The sequence below is a fragment of the Apus apus genome, chromosome 13 (genome assembly GCF_020740795.1).
Source record: "Apus apus isolate bApuApu2 chromosome 13, bApuApu2.pri.cur, whole genome shotgun sequence".
NCBI lineage: Eukaryota > Metazoa > Chordata > Aves > Apodiformes > Apodidae > Apus > Apus apus.
Window position 1 is genome coordinate 5770612 of NC_067294.1, and position 12544 is coordinate 5783155.

Consider the following 12544-nt stretch of genomic DNA (forward strand, 5'->3'; position numbering starts at 1 on the left):
GCTTTCACACCCTGGCTGCCTGCATGGGTTTTGGCTCCTCCAGACCTTTTTAACAGAAACCAAATATCTATTTGTGCTTTGTGAGGCACAGGCAAGACCCCATGAGCCCGGAGGGTGGTGGGGACACAAGGCACAGGGAGCAGGTGCAGGGCACCCAGGGGTACAGCACACTCTCCATTGCCCTGTCCCAGTCCCAGCTGGGTCCTTCAGGGGCTCTGCACTGGCTAGGACTCCCCTATACTGGGTGTCCCCCTCTGTGAGCCAGGCATTCATCCCAAATGAGACAGCACATCCTGGTTTAAGCGCTGGGTGGGTGTATCATGCACAGGGACATGGGTAGGTTCTGTGCCCATAACCCCCTCTGACAGCAGCCATTTCAGAGTGACTAGCAGCCAGTCCTGTCCCTGCAGCCCCGAGCCCTGGCACTGCTGGCTCCCAGCAAGGGGGCCCCTGCCCTTTGGTCCTCCAGGCCAGGCATGACCCCATGCCTTGTCCCCACAGCCTTTCCCTGCTATCCTGAGCAGGGGCTCTTCCACCGGGATGCTCCACTTCTCCCTTTTTCACACCTTCCCTGCCAGCACCCGGCTGTGCTGCTGCTGCCCTCCCTCTCTTCAACACCTCCTCCTCCCCCGAGGCATTTTATCTCCTTTCAAGAGAGAAGAGTGTGGGCTGGGGATTTTTTGTTCCTCCATATATTTTTTCTTTTTTTTCTTTTTAATAAACCCCCTCTCCTGCAGCTCCAGGAATGGAGGGGCTGGTTGTACCTCTTGGCGTTGTAATTGTCTCCAGCCTCTCCCTGAACCTGCCGCGGGGGTGGATTTGGAGACTCTGATGGAGCTGCACTTCATGTTTGTCCTACTCCAGGGGCCGTGGGCAGGATCATCCCCCGGTTGTCCCTCCACCCTGCCCCTCACCTGTACCTTCCTGCAAGCACAGGGGGTCGGAGCAGTCCCTCACTCATTGGGCTTTGCTGAGGCAGGTTTTCCCCAGCTCCATGTCCCCCTCCCTGTGTCTAGGAGGCACAGGGATGCACCAAGGGCTCATGCCCCATGGGGCAGGCTCTGCAGACCCCATATATCTCTCTGCCCCCCCTCATGGTGTTATCATGAGGCGCGGGGCAACATGCATCCCTGGCTTGCCTGGATGACAGGATGGGTGACAGCTGAGGAGATGGCAAAGGAGGTCGGTGGGTGCAGCAGCCTGGCACTCAGCACTTCCCTCCTGCCAGCCAGGCTTGGGGTCACCTGCGTGTCCCCCAGCAGACTGTCCCACTCCCTCAGGGACACCAAACTCAAGACAGAGCCTTTCTGCTCCAAGGCCCTGCAGGATGCTGCTCCCCTTCAGTTCAGGGTCTGGGTTGGAGACAGCCGTGCTGCCTGCCCTGCCTCACCCCTGCCGGGACAGGCGCCGGGAGCATCTCTCCAGAGGAGGAATGTTGCTTCCCACCACCAGTGGCTGCCGCAGCAGAGCAGAGGTGCAGCTCTTCGTCCTGGTTTCCCTCTCTAAGCCCATGAAGTGGAAATTTCCCCCTGGGAAACCATTGATTTTTTCGAATGTGCCAGGATGTGCTGGAAACCATCCCAGTGGAAAATCTCCGACCAGCTCCACGGCGCTGTGACCAGCCCAGTGAAGCCCCAGACACGGGAACATGCCTCAGTGCTGTGGTGGTACCTGCATCTCCACAGCTGTGGGATGCTCTGAGCTGGGGATGCTGCGCCTGCATCACCTCCTGCAGGGGGTCTGGTGGGCTGATGCTTGTAGGGGGCTGGCAATCTACTGTGCCAGCTTTGCTCCTTTATTCAGGAACATAAAATGCATCTGTCAAGGTGGTTTTACACCATGGTGCTAGGCAGAGTGGGCAGCCCCCTGGCCTGGGTGCTCAGTTTGCCATGTCGGTGCCCACTCAGCAAGGCATCACACGCCAAACACCTCCAGGAACCCTCCTGGTCCTCCCCCATCATGCCTGGCCTTTAAGCTCCCCTCCACATCCCCAGAGCCCTCTCTCTGCCCAGCCAGGGCCCAGCAGCCTCCCACAGGCACCCAGCAGCTGCTGCCTCTCCTGCCCACCCCCTGCCCACCCCCTGCCACCACTGCAGAGCTGCAGAGCCCAGAAAAGCTGAGAAACGTCTGGAAAAATCAGGTCCCAAACCCCATCTTGCCACCGCCACCCCAATGGGTGCCTGTCCCCCACTGCCCATGCTGGCTGAGACTGTCCCTGCTGCAGGGACCTGCTCCCAAGCCTGCTGCTCCCCACCAGCCTCTCCCAGCCACTCAACACCAAGGGATTGGATGAGCACATCCTGGGACTAAGGGTCTGCTCGCCTCCAAGGAGCTGCACTTTTGTTTGCAGCAGCAATCTGGTCCCCCCATTAGGATGGGGAATATTAGTGGCATTCAGCCTGGCACAAAATCCTCCTCCATTTCAGCCTCTTGATTTCTCCCTCTTTGTCCTCTGCTCTCTCCCTCGCCCCCATTTTGCACGCCCACGGGTGCGGGGGCACATTTGGGCACAGGCTCCTCTCCGCCTGGGAAATGCGGGGCTGGAGCGAGTGCCCGTGCCCAGGGATGGATGCTACTTCCCACTGGGAACACAGGCACTGGCTGCTCCCCTTGGCACCCCGAGCCCACCAGCACACCAAGCCAAGCCGAAGGGAACACAGATGCACGCCCTGGATTTATTTACACACCAGCTCCAGAAAAAAGGCACAGACACCAAAACACAGGCACGCACCTGCTCACTTCTGCAGCTGTTCCACAGCCACACGCTCGGTGAGCCACGGAGCAGCCCTGTGTCCCACACAGAGGACCTGAACTCCCCTGCACTGTGCTCAGTGCCCCCCAGGACCCCCGTGCTGTGCACCCACAGTGCTGCTTGCATACACATGCACACACAGGGTGTGACATGCAGTGACAACCAGACCTGCCAAGCTGAGAGATGGGTCAGGCAGGGCTCTGGCTCATCCCTGGGGCACTCATGCTGGGACAGGGACAGAGGTGGGATACAGCCCAGGTCTGACCAAGAGCTGCCTGGATTCTTCCAGGCAGGCTGGGTCTCCCGTGGAACTAGCCAAACCCCGGTGAATCCACACAGAGAAATTCCCTTAAAAAAATGTGAGGGGCACCCACTGCCTCGGCTTTCCTCCTCGACTCTTCCACCCCTCCTGCCGGCTGGAGAAGTTCCCGTGGGACCTGGCAGCATCCTGTTTCAGGAGCGGCTTTTCCATAAGAGGGGCAGCCCCCCACTCCCCAGGCAGCTCCAGCCCCCCAGGGATGATCCAAGCACCGATCAGCAGCCACCAAAACTCGGGAAGGGACAGAACAAGCAGGGCTGGGGGTGACATCGCCCACCCTAACCCAAGTCCCCTCCACCACTCCCCAGAGCATTTGATCTGTGCTCGTGTCCTTTCCCCCAGCTCCGGCCATTCCCAACACTACCGAGGGGCTTCCCCAGCCAGAGCACAGCTCTGAGCATCCCAGCCTCATCTCCAACTTACTTGCCCAGTTCCTCAAAGAGCTGGTACTCCTCGGTGAAGCGATTGCAGGTGATGGTGGCCATCCCAAGGGGCTGGAAATGCTCCCTCCCCAGTGCAGAGTTTGGGGCAAGCAGCTCTCTTCTCACTCCCTCCCTCTCCGTGTGCTCCCGGGGCTCTCTCCTCGCCGAGGTAAATAAGGGAATATGTTTGATTGACAAGCCCGGAGATAATGATGAGGGCAATTTGTCTTCTCAGCCTCACAAGCCTTCGTCAGCATCCCCGTCCCCATGGCGACCACCGCTGCCAGAAACGCCCTGTTTCTGTTGCCAGGGCAACTGCTTCCCAAACCCTCCGTGCCCGTGGGGATCAGAGCCATGCTGGAGACCCAGCCCCAGAGGCTGCCCGGGGGTCACCTTCCTGCTGTGGGGTGGGGGAGAAGGTTAAAATGCAAATATTAAAGGCAAATTAAAGGACGTGGCAGTGGTAGAATAAGTGGGGCAAAAAAGGTTTCCATGGAAACTGTAGTTTCCCTGTTGCAGGAGGATGCTGTCACCCTAGCAACTGCTCCACACACACACCCCCCAAAATCAAGGCCCTGCTGGTGCCCGCAGTGGCATCCCTCAGGGCTTAGGGGGCTGCAAGATGGGGGGACACGCTGGGGTGGGTGGGAGCAGATGGAGCAGAAGTGTGTCAGGAGAAGCTGGAGAAACCATGGCAGGTCCCCAGGTCCCCATACCAGCCTGCCGCCAGCCAGGCTCCTCAGGGGGGCTGGCCCTGATTGCTCTGAAGGGGAGGGCTGGAGCTGCTCCCTGCTCCCCTCTCTGCCCCCCAAAAGTCTACCCCAGGGCTGCTGGGGGAGCAGGTTGCATGGGTCCCCCACCCCGCTGTGGGGTTTGCAGCTTGGCACAGCTAATTGGAAGCAAAAGGCTGTGTCCTGGGCTGCTGTTCCCCTGTGGTGCCCAAACCAGGGTGGAAAGGGAGGGGATTGCAGGGTGGGGGTGGAAGGAAGGTGTACTCCCTCTTTCCTCAGGCTATTTGCTGCTGAGCCACACTGCTGCATTTAACATAAAACAGCACATAAAAGGGCAATAAAAGTGGAGTGACAAGGTCCAAGAGTTCAGGGAAGCAGTTCCCCCTGAGCCCACCTTGCTGCCACCACCCCTGGCAGCACCCACTGGGGAACCAGCACCCCCTCCTCCATCTACACCACCCCTTGCACCCTCCCACCTTCTGAGCTTTCTTCTAAGCTTTTGTCCCGTTTCTGGATGGTTTTGCAGCAACAGGAGCATCCACCCCCAGAAGTGGTTCCCACAGCCAGCCAGGAGGACATTGCCTTTGGCAGGTGAGATGGATTGAGTTCCTTTCCAGGATGCCATGGAAGGGTTAAAAAGAAAAGAAAAGGCTCTAACCAGACAAAAATAGGGAGAAATCTTTGAGAGGAGAGAGAGAAGGAGGAGCAGAGAGAGGGAGAGAAGAAAGGAGGTGGAAGTGGAGGAGGACAGCAAGTGGTGGAGTGAGGAAGAAGAGGGGGAGGAGAAGAAAGGTCTAATGGCTTTTCCATTAATTGCACCGTTACCCACCTTCATCCCCACCTTGCATCCCCACATCCAGACTGCAGCTCCTGCATGGCCCAGCCCGAGGGGACCCTGCGGTCCTGGTGGCAGGGTGGGGACCCAACTCCCTCCCGTGTGCTGGCGGCCGCCAGACCCACCCCGGCCGTGGCACGGGGCGGGCAGCGCAGGGCAGACACCCTCCCTCGCGGTGAGGGCGATGCACACGCACAGCCCGTGCCCTGGGGATATGCTAGTCCCCAAAACACATCCCTGCCCGTGCACGTCTCCTCCTCATCCCGCTCCCACGCAAAAGGGGGGCTTAATTCACCGCCCCCGGGGTCGTGCTGGAGGCAGGGGCTGCAGCGGGGGCCGGTGCAGCCGGGTGCTTGGGGGAGTGTTCTGCTCCTCCAGCTTCCTGCTGCCAGCCCCCAGCAGCCCCTCAGAGCCAAAGGGTGAGAAGAAGAGCCCGGCAGGCAGGAGCCCCCCACGCCAGGGACCCACAAAGCCCCCCCCTGCTGCTGCCTGCACTAATGAACGTGTCCCCGTGGGTGCTGCAGTGTGACCTGCTCCCCCCTTCCTGCGCCCACCCCCACACTGCCACGCGTGTTCAGCCCCACACGCGTGACTCCATGTGCTCGGGGGGATCCATCCCTTCCTCCCCCCAGGGACCCCTCTGCACCCCTGGGCCCCGCATCCCAAACCCCTCGCCTGGGGCAGGGGATGGGTACAAAGGCCCCCGTGGGGACCCTGCAGGTTTCTGCTGCCTGGCAGAGACCCGGGTCTCCAGGAAGGGTTTCTCTCTCCCTGCCCTTCTCTCTATTCAGACTTTTCCCTTTTCCTCAGCATTTTTCCCTCTCCGAGGGTGAGGGGGTGTCAGGCTTCTGGGTGCTGAACACGCTCTGCTCTGCTGACAATGTTTTTCCAAGTGGGAACTGCTACGTGGCTCCAGTCCCAGGAGCCTGGAGACAACCCAAGGGGTGCAGGAGCTCTGTCTGGGTGGGATCTTTCCCCTCTGGACTGGGGGTCTCCCACCAGCTTCCAGGGAAGGGAGCAGTCCCAGACCTCTCCCAGGGGCCACAGGATCCTCTTCAGATGTCTGTCCCCTGCCGATGTCTCTGTTCCCAGCCTCCTCAAGATTTGTCCTGCAGAGCTTTAGATAGCCAAGCTGTTCTGCTGCCGTGCTCAGGTCTGGCCGCCTGATGGAGACCTTCATCCCAGCAGCTCTTCTCCATCAGCCGGCTCCCTCTCCAGACATGCCTCCTGCTCTCACCATGCCTGCTCCAGCTACAGACACGTAGTTTCTGCATCCCAGCATGGGACTGCTCCAGGATGAGGTCTGATGCCAAACCCCCCACTGGACGGGCAGCTGCCCCATGGGGCTCAGGGAGGACCAGCGCGTCCCCAGGGGGCTGCAGCAAGTCCCCCCTCCCCTGGAGATCCCCCCTCCTCCCAGGGGATGGGGCCAAGGGCCTGGAGGAGCTGGCAGCAGTGCCTGGCATGCAAAACCAGTGGGGCTGAGAATTACATATTGCCAGGATCCCAAAATTACTTGGACAATTTCACACACGAGCTGGGGTCTGGGGGATGCTCAGTTGATGTCCTCTGGGAAGCTGCATTTGGGGTTATTTTTAGGGAAGGATTATAAATACCATAATGAGGAGAGCTGATTTACAAATCGAGTTGTGTTTGCAAGCGTGCCCTGTCTCTGCGGGCCCCAGTGCTCACTCCTGCAGCCACACGAAACTGCTTTTGGCTGGGACAGGGTGTCCCCAAAACCACCTTCTCCCCAACACGGGGAGAGTGCCCAGCAAGCGTATCTCCTGGGTGCAGCACCAGGGCTCTCACCAGCTGCAATAACCCCTTGGCATCCAGAGCACACAGGCCTTCCCAAGGGGCTCGAACTGTGTGAATACATGGGATTTGGGCACATGGCTGCATTTTTTCCCCACAGCAGACCATTAGTGAGCAGTGGTGGGGTGGGGAGCCAGCCTCTTCCCAGCCCAACACTCAGATACAGCCGTGAAGGGCAACTGCTGTCCTGGGGCTGGAGGCTCTGCACTCTCCAAGCACCCAGAGATGCTCCTGCCTCTTCATTTTCAAACACTAAGACTTTTCTTCATCTGTTTCTTTTTGTAAAAATTCAGAATGCAACTTTTTTAATTAAAACAAAAAAAAAAAAAAGAGGAACACAGATCCAAAGCTATGGTTATGACTGTGCAAACCCAGCATCACCCCAGCAACTCAGAAACTGGAAATCAAGCAAGACCAAATGAACCTTTTCATGAGGCTATTAGTAAAAGTGAAGGAAGAAAAATCAAAACTGTTTTCATGGAAATTTCCATTTTTGAAGGAAAAAAAAAAAAAAGAAGGGCTAAACTTGGATGCATTTATATAAATATGGAAATGAAAGCTGTTTCCCAAGCCTTGTCACCATCCCACGGCCAGCCCTGCTCTCTGCTCCCCCCAGTACCCCCCTTTGTCATGCCTTGTGCCCAAGCCCCCCACAGCCATCACCCCCTGCCCTCCTTCAGCTCTGCCTGCTGCAGCCTCCTCTTCTTCAGCAAAGCTTTGCTTTATATTCAGCAACAGGTTGGCTTTGCCAAATGGCATCTGGCAGCACAGCCCTGCTGCTGATGGGTGGTGGGCATCCCGGGGGGCACAGCTGGCCTGGTGAGGTAGATCAAGGATGTGCAGCATCCCCAGGGCTCCCCTTGCTACAGGAGCTGGGGATGGAGATGGGGCATCACAGGGCTGATGGCAGAGCTGAGTCCTGCCCTGATGTTGCTGTGGGAGACCTGATAGTGGCCCTTACAGTACCTGAAGGGGCTACAGGAAAGCTGGGGAGCAGCTTTTTACAAGGGCCTGTAGTGATAGGATGTGGGACCATGGTTTTTAAGCTGGAAGAGGGGAGATTTAGGTTAGACATTAGGAAGAAATTCTTTAGTGTGAGGGTGGTGAGACACTGCAACAGGTTTCCCAGAGGAGATGTGGAAGCCCCATCCCTGGAAGTGTCCAAGGCCAGGCTGGATGGGGCTCTGAGACATCTGGTCTAGTGGGAGGTGTCCCTGCCCATGCAGGGGGGTTGGATCTAGATGATTTTTAAGGTCCCTTCCAACCCAGACCATTCTGTGATTCTATGATATGCCTGTAGGGATGCAAGGGCTGTGGAACGGGGTGGGATGGGGTGGTGTTGGGTGTGCACAGAGCAGCTGGAACCAGCACACAGGCTGCCACACTCTGGCTTTGCAAACTCCTTCCCATCGCTACAGCAAGAGGCCTCCTCTCTTCTGCCTTCTTGTCAGCTCTTTTATTTTTTTTCTTTGTTTCTATAGAAAATCCCAATTCCCCCAAATAATCCAGCTAAGAGTAAGAAGAAAAAAAAAAAAAAAAAAAAAGAAATACAAATGTGTCATTGCATTCTCTTCCCATCCCCATCCCTCTCTCTCTCACACACACAGGGCTCAAAAGCTCACTGCAAGGTACTCAGCCCGCACGCTGCCAATTGTCACATCTTTCAATGACAGATTTTAAATGAATGTTATTTTGCAAGGGAGGGGGGGAAAGAAAGAAGAAAAAAAAAGAGGAAAAAAATAAAAGAAAAAAAAAAAAAGCCCACACTGCTCATCCAAGAGCTGACAAGTCCTAACGGGCCTCATTTTCCAGAGACAAAAATAACTATTTTCAAAATTCACAGCAGGGCCTTCGCCTACACACGCTGCACCAAGAGAAACCTGTGGGGAGAAATGTAAAACACATTGTGTAGATGGAAATGCACCGTGCATCCAGAATGCTTTTCAAGCTATTTACCCCCTTTCATCCTCGCCAGCTCTGCCCCGGGCACACGAACGTGCGTCCGCAGACTGCCCGAGGTGCAGGGGCCCGGGGCTTTGCTGGCTACCCTGGCTTCCAAGCTGCTGGCCCCCAGGGCCAGCTCCCCATGGCAGGAGGACCACGAGGAGGTGTTTCCCCCCACTGCATGTGCTCCTGGGAGAGCTGTGTCCATCTGTGGTGATGGCAGGTGGGAGTTGTCCCCGTTCCCCCCATGGCTTTGAAGTCCTGCAGCTACAGAGCAGCACAGCAGCGTCTGCAGAGGTCTTCTTGAGATCTTCCTTCTGCTCCAGGGAGGTGGGAATGGGGACAGCTCCAGCACTGGAAAGGGGCAGCTGGGGTGGCTGGCTGGTGGGATGCATAGGGTCCATGGGGAGGAACGTGGGTGCCTATGGCTGTGCACATGGTGGGTCTGGCCAGGCAGAGCTGTGAAGGGAAGGGTCTCCTGGGTGGCTTATCCAAGTGAAGTCCACCAGACCTTGGAGAAAACCTGCCTCCCAAATGTGGGGCTGTGGAGAACCATTTGAGCACCTGAGCTCAGGGGGCTTGTACACCAGATCCAAGCCCCATAGCTGAGCCCACATCACCCTTCCCTGCCGCCAACGGTCCAACCAGAGAGGAGACATGTTTTGGGGTGAACCCTGGACAAAAAGAAAGTAAGAGGGTGCTGGTCAGCTCCCCGTCCATCCCTCTCCCTCAATCCCATCCTGTGGCACTTCTGTCCAGAGTTCCAGCCTGGCCAGGCTGGGTCCATGCTGGGGGCATCTCCCCTCAGATGCGGTTGGACATGAGCCTGGTGTTCAGCTTGCGGAAGAAGGAGCGCAGCTTGCAGATCTTGCACTTCTTCTTCTTGTTCCTACTCTTTGGGGACTCCCCAATGCCTTCCCACTCCTCCACGTCATCCTCGCTGGCCCAAGGTCCCCAGGCACCACCGTTGAAGTCTGGGTGGGCCCGGGGGTTCTCAGCAGGGTACCGCACCGGGATGGCCGTCCGGTTGTAGTGCACCAACCTCATCAGGAGGGTCCTGACCACATCTGGGCGCTGGTCTGACAGGTCGTAGCGCTCGTAAGGGTCCGCCGTGATGTTGAAGAGCCACACGGACTTCCTCAGGCCATCGGTGAGACGCTCCAGGTTCCACCAGCTCCCTGGGAAGTTGGTCAGGGTCTGCGGAGGGATCCAGTCGCTGTACCCCGGGTCACCAGTGAGGAGCTTCCACTCCCCGACCCGGATGGAGGCCTGCACAGCTGTGTTCCAGATGCCAAAGCCATCCTCCAAGGAGCCATACTTGGCATGGTTGTACAGGGGGTCGATGTTGTGCAGGATTTCAGTTCGTGGTGACTCCTTGCCCTCGCTGATGGCAGGCCAGACATTGTAGCCATCCAAGCCTGGCACATTGCTCAGGTTGCCCCTGGCCAGGCCAACCAGAGTTGGGTACCAGTCTGTGATGTGAACCAGTGCCCAGCTGGTCCGGCGCTTGCGCTTGATCAGGGGACTGTGGACAAAACCAATGCCACGAACTCCCCCTTCCCAGTACGTCCCTTTGCGGCCCCGGAGTGGCCAATTGCTTCCCCCGGAGAAGGTCTGTCCCCCATTGTCGGTGGAGAACACAATCACACTGTTGTCATAATAACCATACTTCTTGAGGGCCCAAGTGATGTTCTTCACCGCCTCGTCCATGCAGGTCACCATGGCTGCGTACTTGCGGCGAGCCACGTTGCCCATGGAGCGGTAGCGGTAGATGTACTCCTTGGGTGACTGCAGGGGCGTGTGCACTGCTTGGAACGCCACGTAGATGAAGATGGGGTCCTTGGGGCTGTGGGATGCCAGGATCTTGCTGACACGCTGAGCGTAGAGGAAGGTGGAGTACTTCCCACTCTGATCCCAAGCCACGTCCTCCCCTTCGTGCAGGTCGTAGCCACAGACGCCCGGCCCGTCACAGTTGTCGTAGGTGTAGTAGTCCACGTTGCCTGTCAGGGAGCCCAGGAAGGTGTCGAAGCCCCGCCGGGTGGGCAGGCACTCCTTCTTGTAGAAGCCAAGGTGCCACTTGCCCACCATGTGCGTGGAGTAGCCAGCTTCCTGCAGCTTCTGGGGCAGGGTGACCTGGTCGAGGGGCAGGCAGTTGGGCTGCCGAGGGCGGATGATGGAGTGCTGCAGCCCAGTGTGGATCTGGTACCTATTGGGAAAGAGCTAGGAGAAATCAATGATGATGGGGACCAGAGCTGGCTGGGAATGTAATGGCACTTTATGTGCTGGAGACCCAAATGCATGCAGCTCTCTGTGTCACCCAGCCCAAAGCCATGGAGCAAGCTCCATGCCAGAGACAGGGAGCTCCTCGTCCATCCAAAAGAACCAAAAGCACAGGTGCAAAAACATAGACGGGGCTCAGCAAACATTTCAAAAGCACTCTGAGCTCTCTCCCAGGATCCCACCAGAAGCTGTCCTCACTGCTAGAAGCCCAGGGAAGGTGGCTGGGTTCTGTCAGGGCTGGGAATCACAAACAAAAGTTGTATAGTAATCCCTGTGGGTTTGCAGTGCCCACCTGGGTGCCCACACATCCCTGTCCCCCTGCTTTGCACACCTCAGACATACTTGGGACACCTCTACAGCCATCAGGAGAAAAGAAAGGCCTTTGCCTGGACCTCAGTGGGCTCCACCACCCCCAGGCAGTAGGTGACCACATCCATAGGCTGCTCCCTAAGGGCCTGCTCCTCAGCAGGAGATGATCTCCATCATCTGCCAATACCCTGGGGCATCTGTCTAGCAGTGAGCTAGACAGATGTCCCTGAGGAAGGGACAGAAGAGGGGACAGGAGAGGGGTGTCAGCAGACGCTGGCTTACCTGCCAGTTATCAGCTGGCTCCGGGACGGGGTGCAGATGGGCTGGATGTAGTAGTTCTCCAACTTTACGCCCTCGGCCGCCAGCCTGTCCAGCGTTGGCGTCTGGATATCTGAGCCGTGATACCCGACGTCGTGGTAGCCCTGGTCATCAGTCAGAATGAAGATGATGTGGGGTGGCCTGGCAAAGGTGGGAGGCGGCGATTTCTCCATGGGGTCCGTGGCCACATCAGCCACCAAACTGGGCTTCATCCAGTCCCAGGATAAATAGCCAAAGCTGAGCAGGCTGACAAGCGAGAAGCCGGTGAGGGCATAGACGGCCATCCCGGAGCACGCTGCGCTGCCTGCAAAGGGAGCTACTGTCCCGGCATGGTCTCAGAACTACAGAAACAGGAGGTCTCCAGGAGAGCCCCCCGGCCTACAGGATGGCCCCTGAGACCCCTGCAGCAGGTTTTGCAGGGGCAGCTCCCATGAAGACACACTTGCGCGCACACAAAGAGCTTAATCCGGCAGGGCTGGGTTGCCTTCAGTCAAAAGAAAATAACCCTGCGCTGCTCCAATCAAACACATCTGCAGGGCAGGACGGGCTCCTCGCAGCCCCGCAGCCGCTCTCCAGGCGTCCCAAGCTCTGGAAATACTTCCTGGATTCTTGGCGTTTTCTCACTGGTGTTATTTCTTTATGTAGAACTCTGTAAAAACCTCACTGGAGAAAATCACTGGCTTCTCCTCCACTCCAGCCCTCTGCCTGCCTGGCTGTCCGGACGGCTCACTTGGGATACTATGATCCTTTTCCTTAAACTCCTGCGGAAGAGGGTGCTAAAGTTCAAGCCCAGAGGTGCCAAGCTCTCCTCCTCAC

The 12544-nt window shown here is 57.7% G+C and overlaps 2 protein-coding genes across 4 annotated transcripts in view; both read right to left on the reverse strand.

The window, feature by feature from the left end:
• CAMK2A (calcium/calmodulin dependent protein kinase II alpha) overlaps positions 1 to 3749 on the reverse strand; it is a 28915-nt gene extending 25166 nt beyond the window's left edge. For all 3 annotated transcript variants that reach the window (XM_051630970.1, XM_051630969.1, XM_051630968.1), the window contains exon 1: positions 3495 to 3749. In XM_051630970.1, coding sequence (XP_051486930.1) covers positions 3495 to 3556 — 62 coding nt within the window. In that variant the 5' untranslated portion in view covers positions 3557 to 3749. The remainder of the gene's footprint in view (positions 1 to 3494) is intronic.
• Positions 3750 to 9625: 5876 nt separating this feature from the next.
• On the reverse strand, positions 9626 to 12012 carry ARSI (arylsulfatase family member I). The gene is made up of 2 exons (XM_051631243.1): positions 11693 to 12012; positions 9626 to 11027 (listed from the first exon to the last, which is right to left on the reverse strand). Exons 1-2 carry the CDS (start codon positions 12010 to 12012, stop codon positions 9626 to 9628), a joined length of 1722 nt encoding a protein of 573 aa, XP_051487203.1.
• Positions 12013 to 12544: the final 532 nt, after the last annotated feature.